This window comes from Borostomias antarcticus, assembly GCF_949987555.1.
Source record: "Borostomias antarcticus genome assembly, chromosome: 10".
Lineage (NCBI taxonomy): Eukaryota > Metazoa > Chordata > Actinopteri > Stomiiformes > Stomiidae > Borostomias > Borostomias antarcticus.
Window position 1 is genome coordinate 1,690,569 of NC_140243.1, and position 20,910 is coordinate 1,711,478.

At 41.3% G+C, this 20,910-nt stretch overlaps 3 protein-coding genes across 4 annotated transcripts; 2 read left to right on the forward strand and 1 right to left on the reverse strand.

Moving 5' to 3' along the window:
* Window positions 1–2: 2 nt before the first annotated feature.
* Window positions 3–8,490, forward strand: sgta (small glutamine rich tetratricopeptide repeat co-chaperone alpha). Of its 2 annotated transcripts, none has more exons than XM_084444756.1 (12): window positions 3–117; window positions 1,707–1,854; window positions 2,410–2,513; window positions 2,837–2,930; window positions 3,142–3,241; window positions 3,469–3,573; window positions 4,977–5,112; window positions 5,212–5,274; window positions 6,560–6,597; window positions 6,683–6,862; window positions 7,604–7,727; window positions 7,851–8,490. In XM_084444756.1, the coding sequence occupies exons 2-11, from the start codon at window positions 1,755–1,757 to the stop codon at window positions 7,713–7,715; spliced, it is 1,032 nt and encodes a 343-aa protein (XP_084300882.1). In that variant the 5' UTR covers window positions 3–117; window positions 1,707–1,754; the 3' UTR covers window positions 7,716–7,727; window positions 7,851–8,490. The 2 variants fall into 2 exon arrangements, with proteins under 2 accessions (XP_084300882.1, XP_084300883.1); XM_084444757.1 differs by having other exon boundaries at window positions 2,840–2,930.
* A 2,118-nt stretch (window positions 8,491–10,608) lies between these two features.
* Window positions 10,609–15,561, forward strand: LOC311314411 (zinc transporter ZIP3-like; the record flags this gene model as incomplete). Its single annotated transcript, XM_084444758.1, has 2 exons — window positions 10,609–10,815; window positions 12,400–15,561. 2 exons carry the CDS (start codon window positions 10,609–10,611, stop codon window positions 13,138–13,140), a joined length of 948 nt encoding a protein of 315 aa, XP_084300884.1. The 3' UTR covers window positions 13,141–15,561.
* A 368-nt stretch (window positions 15,562–15,929) lies between these two features.
* Window positions 15,930–19,004, reverse strand: lrrc39 (leucine rich repeat containing 39; the record flags this gene model as incomplete). Its single annotated transcript, XM_084443844.1, has 7 exons — window positions 15,930–16,086; window positions 16,718–16,870; window positions 16,976–17,121; window positions 17,223–17,359; window positions 17,725–17,881; window positions 18,009–18,114; window positions 18,886–19,004. 7 exons carry the CDS (start codon window positions 19,002–19,004, stop codon window positions 15,930–15,932), a joined length of 975 nt encoding a protein of 324 aa, XP_084299970.1.
* Between the last annotated feature and the right edge of the window lie 1,906 nt (window positions 19,005–20,910).

Genomic DNA, 20,910 nt, shown 5'->3' on the forward strand with positions numbered 1-20,910 from the left:
ATAGTCGCTAATGACGAGGAATATACGCGACACATGACGCTGCTAGCCGCTACGGCCCAACCGACCCCCTCCGGCTAACCAGGAACCAGAGGAACCAGAGGGACACACACACACCTGGTAGGAACAAGCCTTTTACATTCACTTCTACGTCCAGTTTTTCCATCATCTATTCGGAGTGTAGCTGAGTGTTGAAATAATAAATAATGCAAACTTCACCAAAGACTTGATGTGCTAGCAGCTAGCTAGCCAGGTTAGCTGTGTAGCTAGGTGAGCTAATAAGAGGGTGTCATGTCAGAGCGGGTAGGACAGAATGAAGCTAGAGTTCATCTCCTGGGTTTGAGAGGCGGGCTAACATAGCTGAGCTTGTAGATACCGTTATCTAGTGTTGGCATGTCTGAGGTTAGTACTCCACATGTAGGATTGGGGACTCACATTCAACCCGACCTCTTAGGAACTAGCTAGCAGGAACTAGCTCACTGGTACCTCTTAGGAACTAGCTAGCACGAACTAGCTACCTGGTACCTCTTAGGAACTAGCTAGCAGGAACTAGCACGAACTAGCTCACTGGTACCTCTTAGGAACTAGCTACCTGGTACCTCTTAGGAACTAACTAGCACGAACTAGCTCACTGGTACCTCTTAGGAACTAGCTACCTGGTACCTCTTAGGAACTAGCTAGCACGAACTAGCTACCTGGTACCTCTTAGGAACTAGCTAGCAGGAACTAGCTCACTGGTACCTCTTAGGAACTAGCTAGCACGAACTAGCTACCTGGTACCTCTTAGGAACTAGCTAGCAGGAACTAGCACGAACTAGCTCACTGGTACCTCTTAGGAACTAGCTACCTGGTACCTCTTAGGAACTAGCTAGCACGAACTAGCTCACTGGTACCTCTTAGGAACTAGCTAGCACGAACTAGCTACCTGGTACCTCTTAGGAACTAGCTAGCATGAACTAGCTCACTGGTACCTCTTAGGAACTAGCTAGCACGAACTAGCTACCTGGTACCTCTTAGGAACTAGCTAGCACGAACTAGCTCACTGGTACCTCTTAGGAACTAGCTAGCACGAACTAGCTCACAGGTACCTCTTAGGAACTAGCTAGCACGAACTAGCTACCTGGTACCTCTTAGGAACTAGCTAGCAGGAACTAGCACGAACTAGCTCACTGGTACCTCTTAGGAACTAGCTAGCACGAACTAGCTACCTGGTACCTCTTAGGAACTAGCTAGCACGAACTAGCTACCTGGTACCTCTTAGGAACTAGCTAGCACGAACTAGCTACCTGGTACCTCTTAGGAACTAGCTAGCACGGACTAGCTCACTGGTAATCTAGCTAACACGAACTAGCTCACTGGTCTGCGCGATCACATCCACTGGTATTTGCTAGAATGTTCTAAGGATGGTTAAGTGTGTTTGTTGTTGTCCAGCTTTAGCTAGAGGACAGCTGCGATCCACTGATGTGATCTGAGCAGTTCACGTGAGGCTAGTTAACTTGTTTGTCATTTGAGTTTTAGAGTTGTTTGTCCCTTGATGAAAGTGATCTGATCTTGATCTGAGTGATTGGTGAGTGTGACAAAGGTCTAGCAGCAGGGACGGTTCCATCAAGACTTTTAAGATGAGAGTAGAACTGAGTCAGCTACTGTCAGTCTGTCCATTTATGTTCAGATCTGGATTTTGCTTCATCACATTACTTTTTGTCTCGTAGGTTCTCCCCCACAAAACGTGCTATTAAGAGGTTGGGACCTCCATCAACATGACAGACACCAAGCGTCTTGCCTTCTCCATTATCCAATTTCTTCATGATGAGCTTCACTCTGGGAATTTATCATCAGATGCCCAGGAAAGTCTAGAGGGTAAGATAAGGAGAAGAAATACAACTTATTTGAGCATCAGTGAGGTGACTCTTTTCGGGACCATAGTAAACAGTAGGTTGCTGTTCTATGAGAAACAATTAAGGTCCAGGTTATCGCAGTAAGTCTGTAACATTGATCTTGGGAAGATTGATGATTGATGATGTAGAGAGAGATAAATCCCCATAAAAAGTCCCCATAGCTGAGAATGGAGGCAGGGGTTTCTGGGAATGACAATGACCCTGCCACATTTGACTAGCCTCGCCGACCCGTAGCTCAGGCCTACAATACTGGCAAACCATGTTGTCAAACCACTTGGACAGACCATGTATAGGGATTTTGCTTTACATTGAATGAGTACACTTAAAGTGGAATTAGTTGGTTAGGAATAATTACCCAATCGTTTTCTTTTTCTTTTTTTTTTGCACTTTTATTTTATTTTATAAGTAAAAATTGGAAATGGTTAAAAATCACAAACTAATGTGCCAGTCAATACAGTTTGTTTTCCCGCCACTCCTGTTTTCAATTATAACCATTACCATTTGCTTTCTTTTCCAGTTGCTGTCCAATGTCTGGAGACAGCCTTTGAGGTTTCGACGGAGGATCAGAGTCTAGCTGTCACACAAACTTTACCAGAGATTTTTGCCTCTGCCACTCCAAAGGTAGGTCCTGCTTGAACAACCCCCTTTAATAAACACAGATTTGAAATGAGAGGATCTATAATAACAGTGAAGAGTTATATAAATAAAAAGTTGTTCTACCTATCTAACGGGATGGTTAGGGAAGGGAAAAGGGACAGGTCACATTAATCTGTCAGAAAAAAATGTTAGCTGTTACCAGGACTAGAAAGAGTTACTTGCCAGTCTACAATAAGAGCAAAGATGCATTTTAGAAAATATAAACTGTCCCGCTCAGAACTTATCACATTTAAAAGTTTGTGTTCAGAAATCTCAAATGTAATTGGCTGATTGTCCCTTTGTTTCAGAAGCCAGACATTCCCCAGGCTACAACAAACACAGTAAAGGTAGCCCCTGCCGCAGAGGAGGACATAGCAGAGGCAGAAAGACTCAAAAATGATGGTAGGACCTTATCCACCTTTGTTTTCCATATTTGTAGTTTTAAAGGAAATATTGTGTTGAAATGTGAGACATTTCAGACTTCTGTCGTGTGGATTATCCTGCGGTGCTTTCTATCTTGTGTTAGTCTAGATGCCAGACGTTTGTGTAAACTTTGAATTCATAATAATTACATACATGATTCACCCTCTCATGGATTCTTTCTCCTCTTCAGGAAATGATCACATGAAGTTAGAGAACTTTGGTGCAGCGGTGGAATTTTACTCAAAGGCTATTGCTATAAACCCCCAAAATGCAGTTTACTACTGCAACAGGTAAGTGGTATCGTTCTTTGTACATACTTTTTTTGGTAAACATTTATTTATCCAATGCTTTTTGTGTGTGTGTGCGCTGTGTACACAATACCAGCAATCAATTCATATATATTTCTGTGTATCAATTTGACCAATGTTTTATGTATTATACCTGCTATGAAATGAATACTATAAATATATGTTCTGTTAACCAATGTGCTTTTGCGATTGGTTTCTGATTTTGGTAGGGCTGCTGCCTACAGCAAACTTGGCAACTATGCTGGAGCTGTGCAGGACTGTGAACTCGCCATAGGGATTGACCCCAACTACAGCAAAGCATATGGAAGAATGGGGTAGGTCTTTAAACTGTAGGATGTGTTGAAGTGACGCCTTTTACTACACCGCATCTGTTCTTTTCTACCATTTCGTGAGTGGATTGTATGTTGACACGGAGCATCAGTGAGCACTGAACACATCTAACAGAGCCTACAATGTACTCCAGTCAGATACTGCACATTACTGTAGTGGTTGGGGTTCAGTAGTCCATTGAACTGTGCATGGATTCTGATTAGACTACCTGATACATGGATAGTTTAAAGCTAACAACGCTCCTGAGCCAGTAGTATTACAACTCCTGATGGCTCCAGACACAGAGATACCGTACGGTACCAACATAATACTAGAGGATCACAAGCCTTGTTAGAGGTGGGAATCAAACCTCAGACAAGAAATAAACAATATTCATTTTGGACCCATCAAGATTTTTAAAATTAAAAATCCATAATCTTTTTTTTTTTGGTGAGGGGTAAGAAATTTAGTTATGGTGGTGGAATTTACTGTCTTTAATTTTCCTTTCCTTAGGCTTTTGACAAACCCCAACTCATCGCATAAAAGATTTTTCAGATTTTCCATTCCCTAGGCTTTTGAAATATTTTTTGTTTTTATCATAGATACTATTTTCATACAGTTAAACATTTTGGTGAAACTGCATGTTTTATATCACATGCCTACAAGTGTCAGCTTGCTAGCCAGCAACTCTGATGAACGATAAGGAATTCACACCATGGATGTAGAGAACTGGATGCGTCATTGAAAGATGGCCACTCATTCATTTCAATGAAAGCTGCTCGTCCAGCGCATGAAGCAAATTGAACATGAGACTTTTACATCCTGTAGACCACAGCACATGCGCGGTAGTGTTTGTCTTGGCTCCGTGGCTTACAAACCTGCACAGAAGTGTTTTTCTTGGCCCCACCTATCACCTTCTCCCATAGACAACCGCGGCGCTGCCACCGACATACATGGGGAAAGAAACAGCTGTCAACTCCGGCTCTTGGTGGCTTCTAAAAAAAATAGACCCAATGGTTTAAAACTTGATAATTCAAAGAGCCATTTTTGACTTTGAGTGATACCAAGAAAAAAGTTTCTTTCCCAGCCATTTCATTACCCGTGTATGTCAACTACTGACTACCACTGTGACAGGTACCTTACTGGGCCTTACACCAATACTGAGGGGTAATCTCTGCCCATGCCTAACGTTTTAAATGATCATGTTGATATTAAGCTTTAGTAGCCACAAGCAGGATAGTTCTGTGCTAGTTATATTTATTAAATTAACTCATGGCAAGGTAGTCTCTTCCTGCTGCAGTCTCCATTTTAAAGAAGCACCAGTGTAGGCTACTGGCTTGGAATGAAGGTTTGTTCAATAATATTGTCATAGATGTTCTTTTTTTTTTTTACAATTTGTCTTTTCAAGGTTGGCGCTAGCCAGTTTAAACAAACACACAGAAGCTGTGAGCTTCTACAAGAAAGCACTGGAGCTGGACCCAGAGAATGACACCTACAAATCAAACTTGAAGATAGCTGAACAGAAAATAGAGACCCCAAGCCCAGTAAGCTGATAACATCAACTACCGTTAGACATCGAGTATCAGCTGTACACACAGGGGATGTGTTGTTGTTGATCTGGTTTTTTTCTTTATCTTCTCTAGACAGGGGGAATGGGAGGAGTAGATCTGGCTGGTTTGCTCAGCAACCCTGGATTCATGAATATGGTGAGTACAGTTAACTGAGACTATTGAAACGACTACTCAAAGCAGATGAATGTGATGTGTTATGGCGTTTAAAGGTTCACTGACACCGTTTTGACACTGACCTGAAGCAGGGTTTGGACCTAGGAATTGTGCAACCCAACAATTAGGGCCTTTTTACAATTTCAGTTTATAGAATGTGTGTGTGCGTGTCACATACTGCCGGGCTCACGCTACAGGACTTTTAGGAGGAGAAATCGTGTCTGCAACGTTGGTCGGTACGGATGCTAAGCTCAGATGATCTTGTAACGTGAGGGGCTTACAGATCGGTCGTATACCTCCCAGTCGGCTCGCAGACCCATCGGGGCGGCCCCGATAACATCAAACATGTTTGATATTTAGATTATTTTGTCACTACTTTACAAGCGAGGCAGTGGTGGATAGTCACTCACCTGTCATAGAGCTAGTCTAGCTAGCCTTGTTCCAGACATCATCCATCAAAAGCCCTACGCTAACCACACATCTACTGTACCTACATTAAACATTATTGATTCAGGTTCTAAATTAATCAACTTCCTCCCTAAAATTTTTAAAAGGCTACATAAAAACTAAAATGGAGAAAATACAGTATGTCTTCCTGTCACAGAAAACAAATGTATCGCCCACCATGCCAACTTGGAAGTCGATTTGAGTTTCACTTGAGAATAGACTAGCCCAATGACCATGTGATCTCTCCCAAGATGAAGGGTATGTTAATTAGCAAAATGATTAACAGTGAACTGGTGACCTCGCTGACACACTGGGTAGGGCTGTTAGAATTAAGAAATGTTTTAGTAATTGCCAGTGGTGGCAAATGAAGTTGCATTGAGCATCATCACTTTTTTCCCCATTTATGCCAAGTTGCCATTACCATACATACCATACATACTGTTGTCACCACCAGATTCAGAATCAGTTTTAGCCAGGTTGTTTTTTATACAAACTAGGAATTTGTTCTGGTCAATTGGTGCGTAACACAGATGGACAGACAACATTAGACAGGGTGCAAGGACTAGACAGGACTTCTTGTCTTTGAAATCGAGAGTTTGTTTTTGAATGATTTTTCAAGGTGCCCACCCACATCCATTGTATGACCTAAACGGTGGTAGAGAAATTATCAGACTTTCTCAAAAGTGCTAGTTTTGTCAACGTTTTGATCTGAACCATTGTATATGATCATAAGTAACCTTAAAACAGGGCTAAACATGCATTTTTCCTTTTACTACTCCTTTAACTTTTTTATTTTATATTTGTTCTTTTTTTCCCCCAGGCATCCAATTTAATGAACAACCCACAAGTACAGCAAATGTAAGTCAATGCAGGAATTATCAGTCCAATGACGCACTATGTCGGGAGTCAAAACGGGTAATTGACATGTTTGCTTGTTTTCCAGGATGTCAGGGATGATGTCTGGGTCTTATGGTCCAATGGCGGGTGCAGCAGCCCCTGGAGTGGGGGCAGGAGTCGGGGCAGGAGTCGGGGCAGGAGTCGGGGCAGGAGTCGGGGCAGGAGTCGGGGCAGGAGTCGGAGCAGGGGGTGCGGGCCCTGGTGACATCTCTGGTCTCATCCAAGCGTATGTACAGTATTCTATTAAACACAAAACAAAAAAACGTTTTATGTGAAGAGTTAAGAGTTTGTCAAAGCTCCACAAGACAGGGAATTCAAATGACCACCACAACTCTAACTCTAGCTACCAGTGCTAACAAGGTTTTTCCAGAACCCCCTTTGATACCTGTTACCGTGTGCTGTGTTCATCTACTGTACTTCAGAAAACATGTACTCACCACTGGGGAGGTTGTTTAGGATTCAAACCTCTCAAATGGCCTCATTCATGCTCTTCAAAGCGGAAGTGGCCCTTGGACAGAACAGAGATACCATTTCCAAACTTCAGTTTAGAAATTAAAATATGACTGCCCTCATAAACATCACACATACAGTATATCCCAAAACTAGAAACAGATTTGTGTTAGCTGATTTGCAGATTAGCTAATGCCAGCCGTTTCAATCCTAACTGCTCATGAACAATCTTTACCAGTCTTTTTTGGACTTTTCACAACTCTTAAAGGACTAGTTTGGTATTTTGTAGCATTATAAGCCCTGGCCAGACTGATCTAAAGAAAGAAACAGAACGAGAACTCTCTAGATGAGGAGGGGCTCAGGGTTAGTTATGGCGTAGTAGAACAACATCTTGAGTTTCAGCATGACATGGCCTTGCCATTGTCAAGGGAGTACAATGAATGATACAATGAACTGGATATTGTATTGCATTAGTTGAGACTCAGGGCATTAACTTTATCGATACATTTTTGTTTAGGGGTCAACAATTTGCCCAGCAGATGCAACAACAGAACCCAGAGCTCATTGAGCAGCTGAGAAGTCAAATCCGCAGTCGGCCACCAAGCGCAAGCAACGAGGAGCAACCCTAACACTCAAAATGGGTATGAACATTGGTGATCATGCAATGGTTTTCCAATATATAAAAATGTATCAGTTACTTTTTAGTTTTCTTTGTCAATGTTACTCTAAAAAGGGTCTGCTTTCTTCTCTTTGTTTTTGGACAGGTGAAAATGAGCGTGTGGGAAAAGGTGAAGACAGGCTGTGGTTTTTTATGATTTGTATTATTCTCGCAACCCCAGGGACAAAGAAAGCTTCTTGTCACTTAATGATCAATGCATGTGGCCATCCCCCAGTTTTGACCCGTCTAAGGAAAATCATCAATGAGGCCTGACGATGGATTCAACATTTATAACAAAGTACTGTTTTCACTGGACCTCTAATCCCGGTCAGGAATCAGATGATGTTTATATTGCAAAGTCACACCAGTATAGCACATAGTTGTACTGTTTGTTACTAATCCTTACCAGTGAACTGTGTCCTAACTGAATCTATCCAGTTAACTTAAAATGCAGATGCATCCCTTGAAGTCGTCAAACCATAGTAACATTTCAGCAGCCACATGAATTTGCAAAGAAATTATTTGTACAGAGATGGTAGGGATGGTATGTAGAGTACTGTCAACATTGTAGAACATTAAATGGAGGATTTAAAAAAGGGCCTCATCATTGTCATCTGTTGTAAATCACATATTGTTCAGCATCAGTCTTGAGTTGAATTATACACATGTCCAGTCCAATTTATTGTTATTATTTGATGAGAAATGACAAAACTGCCTGTTTTTCCAAATATGTCTACCATTTTCTTCCCGTTTTGATTAAATCATACTGGAAACTTGTTCTAACATGTTTGATTGTGAACTAGCGCTGTACCTCAAATCAAGTCAAACTTTATTTGTACAGCGCATTTCAAACACAGAGGCAACACAGTGCGCTCTACAGAGCAATAGGGGGGTGGACATAGGTCCCACCCCTACATATTCCAGAGGGAAGCAAAAGCAGTTGCACCCGGGGGCCAGAAAAGTGAGCTGTAAAAAAAATTCTTCCCTGATCTCTCTCAAGACGATCGAGCAAGCTTCTGGAAAATGTTAGTTTATTAGCTAAGAACTTTTACAGAGCAATAAACATGGGCTAAATACTTCATAGAAGAGATATGACAATCAGTAGAGTATACAAATAGTTACAGAGATGTTGCCTACATGGCCATACCTGACTGAGATTTCACTGGTCAAATCTGATCCACCAGTTTGAACTGGATTTTCTACCTATAAACCCCTCGTGGACAGTGTACCTCTCTCCGGGCCACCCACCTGCCCCCACCAGTGAAGACCCTGTGTCTCTAGCCCACTCAAGGGCTGAGTTGTGGGGTCTGTGGCGTGGTGGCGAGACTCCGCCCCCTCACGTCATATTGGGTGAATCAATCAATCAATCAATCAATCAAAGCTTTATTTGTATAGCGCATTTCATACCCAGAGGCAACACAATGCGCTTTACAGAGAACAAGGGAGGTGGGCATACGACCCACCCCTACATATTCCAGAGGGAAGCAACAAAACAGTAATCACCCGGGGGCCAGATAAGTGAGCTGTAAAAATCCTTCCCTGACCCCTCTCAACAAGGCGATCGAGCAAGCTCCAGGAGTATGTTTGTCTACCGGCTAAGAACATTTATAAAGCAATACATTACATTAAATTACATTTCAGAGTAAGAGAGGCTAAAAAGCATCATAGGAGAGAGGACATTCTACGGAGAAGACCATGTTTCTCTAGCCCTCAGAGTTGGAGCAAGCCGAGTATGTGCTCTATCGAGTATGTGCTCTATCGAGTATGTGCTCTATTCTATTAATACATCCATGGTATTCGCCCACAATGCAGAAGACGGCGACTGGCTGATTGTTGACTGCGCAGTCCTGATTGTTGACTGCGCAGTCCTGATTGTTGACTGCGCAGTCCTGATTGTTGACTGCGCAGTCCTGATTGTTGACTGCGCAGTCCTGATCCTTGACTGCGCAGTCCTGATTGTTGACTGCCCAGTCCTGATTGTTGACTGCGCAGTCCTGATCCTCGCGAACGCGCACCGTGATCACCACGCCCCCGATGTGACGTCATAGCAGGTGTTTCCTTGATCTCAGCTAGAATAACATTGTCACTCCTGAGTATTTATTTGAATAGCATCTGTGTAAGTATCCGTTCAAACCCGCTTTTTTATATCAGCTTATGCAGTGTGCTGCCACCATAGATCTATAAATACGTATGTATATATAAATATGGGTGCTACAACGGTTGAACTTGATTATGATAGCTTGCAGCTAGCTAGGCTAGCGAGATGTGTTGTTTGTATTATCGCCGATGCACAATACTGTGACGTGATCAGTTATCCAAGGATCAGGTCTAGATAGATACTGCTAACCTTACTAAAGTGAAGTTGCCCTTTCCCTCTCTTTACCAGCCTAATTTAAATGGTGGAATCAATGTCTAGGCTAATCTATGTTAAATTAGGGGATCTTTAACTCTGGGCCCTGACACATCGATTGATTGATTTTTTTGATTGATTTTATTTATTTTTAAGACAGGGACAAGGTACAGTAGACATTTACCCTATAGAATAGGGAGAGATGAACTGTACAAGGTTATAGCCAAACAGCTCATTTCCACCCGCAGTCCCTGGGCAAATAAATATACAGTCTTAAAATAGTGGGACAAATAGTACACAGTAGGAAAGTTACATACATAGTAGGAATACAAAAAAGTTATGTAGCAAAGATTTCACACAGAAACTTCTGTTTTCATTTTCAGTTTAAGCTGTCACCATGATATTGAAGAGGCCGCTGCACGTTCTGTGACCCAGCAGGCAGGAGAAGAGACTTCAGGGGATGTGCCACCACTTTTCAACTGATAATACCATAAACCCATCTGACACAGGCTAAATGGAGATATTAGTGGCTAAGATACTTTGCCTTCTGGGGGTGTTTGCCCTCATGTTGGCTGGGATTCTTGTCCCAGTCTGGGCCATGCAGGTGGACTATGAGAAAGCGCAGAAGCACAGGAAAGCTCTGGCTCTCTGCAATTCTTTTGGAGGGGGGGTATTTCTGGCCACCTGCTTTAATGCCCTCCTGCCATCTGTGAGAGAGAAGGTAGGTAAACATTAGGATCTCGGATTTGGCGTCGTCCATTCTGTGAACAAAATGTAATTCGACATGCCAGATTGAAAACAAAATTATGCATATGACAAAAAAACATAAGTGCACAAATGCAACTGCAGGTTTCCCCTCAAAATGTCATTGTTCATTATGTCATACACATTTCATTATGCCATACACTTTTGCTTCTGGCTAATACAATTACAATAGACGTTACAGATGAGTGCCTTTGTGATATTATGGGTGTGTAGTACAGGAAGTGGCCTAAGTTAATAAGTAAATGAATCAAATGTGATTTCTGCAAAAACAAAAGAAAAAATTATTTTCCCCCCAAGTGGAATAAACACAAAAAACATGGGTGTATGCGACAACATCCATTTGGTTCACCATTTTGAATTCCTCTTAATAGGTAAAGCTGGACATACCTGAGATGTATTAGAGAAACCCTAGGATACTTCACTTAAAAACAGGGCAAGGAGATGCAATAAGACGCTTGTCACTAACCATTTAACTCAGTTATTTCCAACTTTTATTCATTCCCATTCATTACTTAAGCTATGTACATTTTGTGTCACAGAAGCTGTATCGGTGCCTATACAGGAATGCAAGAATGCCAAGAGACAGTTATCTGATTAGTACTGTATAATTATTTTACAGCAGGAGAAGGAAGCACTTCATGGATCCAATGGCTAGAGTAGAGTGTCTAGGTGGAAGCAGGAAGAGAGAGCTGCCATGGGACCTTGAATCAGAGACAATATGAATGCTAGTGAACAGTGTGAGAAAAATAATTTCATGATCCCAATTGAATTGTGCATCACATATGATGTTTGTCAATTTAAAACATACATTTTACTAATCTCGCAAGTTAACTAATATTAGCTAGTCGACGTTACACTCGTTTAACACTCACCAAAACCTAGTAAAGCCGATCTCACATGCCAGCTCTTACATACCTTATATATATTATTGTGCAAAAATCTAATACAAACAATTAAGGCGCATTTTACATTGGAACAATTTAGCCTACATACAGTATGTCAGTGTTGATACAGTAACAACAAAAAAAGAACCATGCCAGGTCCAGCCTGGCTTATGAACATGGTGGCTGGCTTGTTTCTGTTCAGGACTGGTAGGACAGAAGCTAGTCCTTCCACTGAAATAGCTGTGAATTGAAATGACATGAAATAATGTCTGATAAATGAAGATAGGTCTTGTCGCCTGTACACATCAGTTCCAATGCTTCCAATGCTAATCCAGCACAATAAGAGTGGGATAGCCAGTTAGCTCATGAGCTCACAACAACTAGCAGCAGCTTGCTAGATGTTTGTTTAGGAGCACAGGTGAAATTGTTAGCATTTAATTTCCCATGATGTAAAACGAAAGGTGACCCCAAAACCAAGGCACATCCCGTTACGCCCCATTCAAAGTGAACAGACAGAACCCCTTGTTGCACAGGACATATGATTACGTTCTTGTCCTTTCCATGAGTAGAATGTAAATAAAACTGCTTAACATACTTAACTCTCTCATGGTTAAATGAAAAAAAACAAGCAGAATCTTTTTTCTTTTCCGCTTCAGGTGGATGAGGTCTTCAAGCAGGTAAAAATCACCACAGACTACCCACTGGCAGAGACAATGATGATGCTGGGCTTCTTCCTCACAGTTTTCATTGAGCAGGCTGTGCTCACGTTCCGTAAAGAGAAGCCATCTTTCATCGACCTAGAGACCTTCAATGCAGGAGGTTCAGGGGAGGGGAGTGATTCTGAATTTGACACTCCTTTCATCTCACCCACACGCGGTTCACCAGTGGGTCACCACCAACATGGACACCATCACAGCCACCTCAACCCCACAGAGCTAACCCGAGCTGGGCCTCTGCGGCTTGCCAGCCTGGTCTTGGCTCTCTCGGCCCACTCCATGTTCGAAGGCCTGGCCCTTGGCCTCCAGGAAGACGGGGGGAAGCTGGCAAGCCTCTTCCTGGGGGTGGCCATCCATGAGACCCTGGCTGCTGTAGCACTGGGGGTGAGTGTGGCCAAAGCTGCTCTGCCAATGAGGGACGCTGTCAAACTTGGTATCATGGTCAGCCTCATGATTCCCGTTGGCATTGGCGTGGGCATGGGCATTGAGAGTGCCCAGAACCTGGTGGGTAGTATAGTGTCTGTGGGGCTCCAAGGTTTGGCGGCTGGTACTTTCCTCTTTGTCACCTTTTTTGAGATCCTGTCTCGAGAGCTGGAGGACAAGCATGACAGACTACTCAAGGTGCTCTTTCTCATACTGGGTTATGGGGTGCTAGCATGCCTCATCTTCATCAAGTGGTGATGTGCACATAAAACAGAGGAGGCCTGTTGAATGCTCTTGGTACCGCGCCAATATTGCCTTTTTTTTTTTCTTACCACAGTGGTAGCTTCTATAAATCAGGGATTATTATTAATTTCCAAGTGATTTTTAAACACCCTCTCTTGAGGACACACTTCGCTAATCTTATATAATAATCTTATAGTATAATTCTACTTTTACTGTTTTAGGTCCTACCATAATGAATTATTTATGTTATAGTCCCAACACTAAATAATGATGTGGTACAGTATATGGAGGGCCAGATATTGGCTGTATTCGCAATGGTCAAAAACATGCCCATGGTTCAAGCCAATTGAGCTACCCGACTGTTTTACAAATCACCTGTTATAATAAGTAAGTCCGTATGATTTGTGTATTGGTGATGCAGCCCAGTCAGCTCGAGTCACCTACATATTTTAGATTCTACAAACAGCCAGTGTCCTTTTAAACTATTAAACTTTAATAGTTTACTAAACTAGTAAACTATTAAAGTGATGTTTGGTCCAACGTGACACACAAACCTTAACTGAATTTGACATTATACCATCCTTCATAATAATGATGATGATGTTGGCTTCATAAATGAATAGCTACTACCCCGGACGTGAGCTGGTTACTACCCCGGACGTGAGCTGGTTACTACCCCGGACGTGAGCTGGTTACTACCCCCGGCGTGAGCTGGTTACTACCCCGGACGTGAGCTGGTTTTCATCAATGCACCTTTAGGCTGCAGATTTAGCAATCTGCTCAAAAAAAGAAAAAAGGGCCGACCGGGTCACATTGGGTCGGTGCTTTTCTTTGACATGAGACAAGTGTAAACAAATCTAACCCCTCAATATTTATTGCCATGTGGCGTGATTTTTGTAGGTATACAAAAATGGAATCAAGGTTTGTGTTCCTGTGATTGTGGCATAAATTTGTACTAAAAGGCAGCAACACTGGAGACCAGTAATTCTATTTATATTTCTTGTTGCTCCTTACTTGTTACTGATATATCATTACTATACGTATTTAATGGTAACTAGCAATGCTGCTAGTGAAACATTGGCTTGCCAAAAATATTCGTTTTTTATATTATAAATAAAAATATATATTTAACATTTATTTATTTCTTTACTTGATACCATTTGGGTCCTCACGCACAGCATGTAGTCTGGGTGTAGGTAACACTGGCAAGTTTGCAGTCTATCATCTGAATTGATGTTTGGCCAGTTGAGAGCCTTCTCTGTATGGTTTGCCTCTTCATGGTGGTTCCATTATGCACCTGTGCCAGAAAGTGAACTATCTACGGCCTCATGAGGCAGTAACTTTACAGAGGTTTATCTTTTTAAATGTCACTTTTACTGCGGTGAAACGGCCACACCAACACCGCAACGTCAAGAAGGAGTAGAACAGTTATTGACTGTTAGTAAATCTCACCTAGTTGTTCATGCGGGGTTCTCAGTGCAGTGAGAGAACACAAGACTGAGAATCAGGTGTGGGACCGGTTAGCCCAAACTAAACAAATATCAAAACCATATAAATATCAAATAACAAAGCCATTTTGACTTGTAGTCCTATAGTAATACACAAATAATTGTTTCTAGACAGAATTACATCATAATGTCTTGTGGTCTATAATTATTCCCGAACAAGCCTTGTGTTTTGCTGTGTTTATCAACTATTTAATTTACAATGAGCTTGATTTAAAATGTCCACAACACAGATGTTTCATTGAATGTACAAATGCCAAACAAGACGTGAGAGGTGTCAACTCATGAGTGGTGGGCAGAGACAGAGACAGAGACAGAGGCAGTAGAGAGGCCAGCGCTTAGAGCATCTGGTTATTGTATTGGTCGTAGTGTTTGGCTACTGTATTGGCTGATGATGCAAAACAGCCCTTTGAAGGTGGTTTTGGAACCGTCTATAGGAATATATATTCAATTGGCCTCAGGCTTGATGAAGATATTTCCCTTTCTGTCGTTTCTATCATAGTAATGATTCATGTCATCATCACTCAGTGTGGTTGAGAAGCAATGTAATAACTGACTTATTTTGACAGTTGAACTGCATTCCAATCATCCCTTCCACTGATCATTTCCAAAGTGTCCCTGCTCTTATAATTTCACAGAATTTTGCAAAATATTGTTAATGTACTGTAGTTAAGTTACAGTAATCACTAAATGTTAGAAAAATGAACATTACATTTTTAGTGAAGTTGTACAGTTGTGAAAATTGGGATGTTGAGTGGGGTGATGATGTCGATCTACTACATGTATGTTGTTACTTTGGTGGATATTGTAGCATGAAACCTTCACTTCAAGGTAAATGCAGAGCAATCTCTGTTTCTATTCTTCCTCAGTTTCTTGTAACTAAGCTATTTGCACCCATTATGGTACCATAATTGTTACAACAAAATATGTATTCATCCTTCAACATGATAATCTTTACTTCAAGAATCATTGTCTCTCAAATAAACTTTGACCTGAGATTAAGATGTTTTGCAGAAATAAATCTTTCTTAAAATAACTCCATTGATGACCTGTGCTAAAAGGAGGGGATAAATACTTGAGCCCAGTTCAAAGTATCAATGTCAAAGAACAGCCTGGTTCAGCCGTCTGTAGCAGAGAAATGAAAAGCAGGTCGGCTCCCTGCCCCAGACAACTGTTCTCTCTCCTTGGATACAGTGGCCTGTTACAGCATGGCCTGCATACTTATGCACTCTCAACTCACAATAGCATTGTGCAATTCATTTTTAGAACAGGAGATACACGACTCATCGTAGCACACTATCACTGCAGGTTGGCGTTCCTTTTCCGGGCCTCCTGGATGTAGATGTGCATGAACTCTCGTCCAAACATCTCTCTGTTGTCCTCATCCTCCTCGCATGTCTCCAGGGCTGGCAGTTCCACCTCATATGTTAGAGGATTGTCACGAAAATTCACAAACCTGCAAATGTTGTGATCAAGGTCAATATATTATTTGGATGCAGAAGCACTTTTTGTTGTTCTTAACAATGACAACAGCCTTTGTTGTCAATAAAATGACTATAAACTGGTAATTAGTTTTGCCACTAGTGAGGAAGTCTACAAGGGAACAGTGAAGGAACTATGATTGACAGTTCCCTTCAAAATTATTCACACCTTTAAAAAGACGAGCAAAATATTTTTTTTTTACTAAAACATTTTTTACGGCCAGCGCGTTTTTTACATGCAACCCTGTGGGAAAAAGCAGAAGGCAGAAACCTTTTTAAAAAGCGCAGCTGCCACCACCTTTTGAGTTGAATTTTGTTTAACTTTTCAGAAAAGCGCTGTGTGATGTCAAGTGCCTTTCTGACAGTTGACCAATCAGGATGAGGAGAATAGGTAGGCTACGTGTGTACCGTCCCTAAATTAGTGGCTTCACAACACCATCTTTAGTAATATAAAAAAATAAAACTTGGACTAAAAATAGAATTGGTACAACAATAAGACAATTATTATCTTTTTAATAGATAAGTGCTTATCATTTTTGGGGATGTGGCACTAGACTGGAGTACCTGGGGCTTGTAATACCTGCCCTTCCGTGACCAGGAACTTACCTCAGACTGTTCATACTTTCCATCAGTGAAGGGATGTCACGTAACTTGTTTTTGCTAAGAACCAACGTGTCGAGGGTATGCATGCGGCTGATGTTGTCAGGTAGGAACTCTAACTCATTCCTCTGCAGCCACAGTGTATGTAGCTTCTCCATTCTGGAAAGCAAGTGCAGTAACAATTCCAATTTTATACAAAATAGTACTACTACAACCCTTTTGTAAGATGAATCTTAATCGTGTCTGCATAAAGGGGTAACATACCTGTGAATGTCATCTGGTAATGCGTGTAGTCTGTTTCCCCCCATGTCCAGCCACTCCAGTGCAGGCAGACTCACAACGCTGTCAGGTATAGCAGTAAAGCTGTTCATAGAGAGATCCAGGTGGTAAAGCTTCTTCAGGTTGCTAAGCTAAGGACAACAGTATTAACACTGTTAGTGCTGTTCGACTCTTGAAGCTGTAGATTTGTTCTTCTGGCCTAACATTAAACTCATAGTAGAATGTCAGTTACCTCAGTGGGGAGCTCATCAAGGTCTCTGTTCACTGCCAACTCTAGTTTCTCTAGGTTCTCACAGCATCCCAGCTCCTTAGGAATCCTTTGCACTCTGTTGTAATTCACCAGCAGCTCTCGTAGCCTGGTCAGTTTACCTGTATTGAGAGAAACCTGCACACTTAGCCTCTGAACATCTTAATAAAACACTTTCCCAGCACCATGCTTCCTACAGTGGCAATGCTGTACCAAGTTAGTAGTCCAATGTTTAAAAAATTGTTTTTTATGTTCTATTCTATTCAAACTCCACATGCTTGTTTAAAGAGTTTGTATGCACATCTATCGTGTCAAAAAACTACAAAGCTCCTTGTCCAGTAAATGATGAATATTTGGAAAACCCTACCTCAAAAGGTGATGGCACCTTTTCATATTGTCGGCAAATGGAGATGAGACACGGGCAACATTGTCAACAATGAGGCAATCCGTTTTGGGAGTGTTCAGGTTATAAAAGTGGCTTACTGACCAATCTCTTCTGGAATATCGGTGATGGCATTGCGGGAGAGGTCGAGAACGATCAGATTTTCAAAGCTGGCAATGAAGCGTGGGATCTTCTGCAGTCCAGCCTTGTGAATCTGCCATTCTTGAACATGATGAAGGTGCACTAAAGCTGGAGGTAAAGTCTGTCAGAAAAATCCACAAGGTTTACAATATATATTAATCCAATCCTATATGCTTTTAATTGGAAGGGAATGGAAAAGTTCACAATTTAGAAAAATCAAAAATCTAAGGCAGAATAGAATTAAGTACCTTCCATTCCTCTTTTTCTATCCTGAGAATGACACGCCCTTCCTCTGTTACCACTCTGTCTCTGAGTTTGGCCAAGACGATCCGGTCCTCCCAAGCATGGGCCAGTCTGTGGATAGAGGAAGGAAATTCTACTATACTGTAGTAACAAAAACAACCTCTTCATATACTCAGCCTAGTCACAGCTACCTACTGCAGAGTCTAACCCAACAGTCACACTACACCCAGCATTCACCCAAGTATATACCTCTATTTTAAGCATAATGTCGCAGTTGTGTGATTAGCAAATGAAGAAAAAAAAAGCTATAAAGAAAAAAAGTTAAATCCTCCCAGAAGCGTTATGCCTATAGAACTTGACGTGCCCCCTCAGATTTTTTTGTATATCATATATTCATCCATACATTCAAGTTTTGTTAAAAATATAATATTGTATCGATATTGTGAACCCAGTATCGGGTATCATATCTGAGCTGAGTGTATCGTCACACCCCTAAACTGGATTTTAGAAACTGCTGTAACAGAGCTAAACTGTGGTCTACAAAGAAACTTCCCTTTTGATTTCTCATAATAATGTAGAGATATGTCAATGCTTCAAATCCAGCAACACACAGTAAAACACACTTACCTACCTACAGCTGCCTTCCTCTGATCTTTACACACAGTAAAACACACTTACCTACCTACAGCTGCCTTCCTCTGATCTTTACACACAGTAAAACACACTTACCTACCTACAGCTGCCTTCCTCTGATCTTTACACACAGTAAAACACACTTACCTACCTACAGCTGCCTTCCTCTGACCTTTACACACAGTAAAACACACTTACCTACCTACAGCTGCCTTCCTCTGATCTTTACACACAGCCAAACACACTTACCTACCTACAGCTGCCTTCCTATGATCTTCACGCACATCGTCTTTGCTTTTCTTGATTCTAGTCTCCCAAAGAGCCTTGATGGAACTAACAGCGCCACTACACATCGCCACGCCAGTCATGGTGACCCCCTAGAAACACAGAGACAACTTTCAGTCCTGCAAGACTTGAAAGAAAATGAGGGAACTGGATAATGAGAAATGAACAGGTAGGCCCACCCTGTGGTATTTCATGTAGAAAGTGTAAGGATTACCATTTAATTTCCTCGAGCAGGAGGCACTCAAAATTGGTGAGGATCAACATATTCTTCACCAAAGGAAGGGGCCTTTTATGTTTTTGTTTGTGATTCACATTAGTTTGACAGCCCTGTATTTCATGTAGTGATCTTTGAGAATGCCCTACTGCACTTATGAGTTAGTCAGCAGATCTTCAGTTCTTCTCTGATTTTTCTTTGATTTCATTTCTTCTTTGTTTACACCGCAAGACAACATGGACATGTCTGTATGACTGCATGATTTCACAGGGCTGTTGTTTAAACATAAAGCTTGATTTATACTGTAGGTAGAGCCTCCTATGCACACTGTAAAAAAAAAATATTTAAAAAAAAAAAAACTTTTGCACCTCCCTTACTTACATCTTTTGTTGAGCACAATTTTACATATGGAAGACGAGTACTGTAGCAAAACCGCCATTGCACTCTTAATTGCAGGCTTAGTCTATACTGTAGGATTTTGCATACCAAATAAAATGCAGGATGTACATCCCTTTCCAATCTAACTTGATTAATTTAAAATCGGTCAGGTAGTTTTTGCGTAATCCTGCTAACAAATAAACAGACAGTTGAACACACACCACTGAAAACATTACCCCTCACCCTGCGCTGTCGCTGGGGCAGAGGTAACAAACCTGTTGTCTTAGTGTACCAGTGAAGCCGTGCCTCAACACAAGTGGATGAATACTGTAGCTCCTACTAATACCAACTGACTTTTGAGCTACAGTATCTATTCTCAGCCCTAGATTTACTTGATGGTTGAAAAATAAATTATACCCATTTTAAAAAATCACAGAGTTTTGTAAATAAACAAAACCAACATATTTGTGTAAATTAATCTACAATAGTGTGAGTACATCCACAATACTCCTGTGAAAAATTGGGAAATCCTATTGAAAGCAACCTACTGTAGCACTCACCTTCAGAAAATCTCGTCAGCCGCAGAACAACATTAAAAAACAGACTCTTCAAGTTAGATGCTTTAAATGTTGTTATAAGATGAAGTTCGAACTCATTTACTGTAATTAACTCCCCAGATCCCTCTGTTTGGAGTATCTTGTTGCAGTATGAACACACTCGATCTACATGTCACTGGTGTTCTTTATTGAAACGTGACCCTGTCTGGGCTCTAATTTTAGCCTGGGTAAAACACAGCATATAGTGGTGGTCACATGCTAACGTTGTCACATGGACATCTGTCTCCGCAGACACATCCCATCAGGGTGCTGAGGTCATGAGGGGAAGACTGAGTCAACAGTGGGAAGCCTAACATAGACACAGTAGCAGGCTGCTGATACCCATTTAATCATCAGGTGTTGTTTCACACTGATGGATGGGGCCCAGCTATCCAAGTTCACTATGTAATTAGGCAGTAGTTACAGTGCATCCAGAATGTATTCATATCCCTTCACCTTTTTCACATTTTATGTTACAGCCTTATTCTAAAATTGATTAAATTCATTTTTTTCTCAAAATTCTACACACAATACCCCATAATGACAAAGTGAAAAAACCTTGTTTTTGAAAATTTTACAAATATATTAAAAAAAAAAAAAAAAAAAAAAAACTATCTTGAGAGAAAAATAAATGAATTTAATCCCTTTTCCACAAAATGTTGAAAAAGTGAAAGGATATGAATCCTTTCTGGAAGCACTGTATTGGGGAGGATTGCCAACTCTCACGCATGCTGTTTGTCATTCACTCATTTGACCTCTATCTCCTTCTTTTATCAATAAGGTCATACTGTAGTAATGTAC

Coding starts and splice junctions, on each gene's coding strand:
- sgta (XM_084444756.1), top strand. CDS start 1,755: ATGACAGACACCAAGCGTCTTGCCTTCTCCATTATCCAATTTCTTCAT. Junction 2,514..2,836: donor TTGCCTCTGCCACTCCAAAG/GTAGGTCCTGCT, acceptor CCTTTGTTTCAG/AAGCCAGACATTCCCCAGGC. Junction 3,574..4,976: donor AAAGCATATGGAAGAATGGG/GTAGGTCTTTAA, acceptor TGTCTTTTCAAG/GTTGGCGCTAGCCAGTTTAA.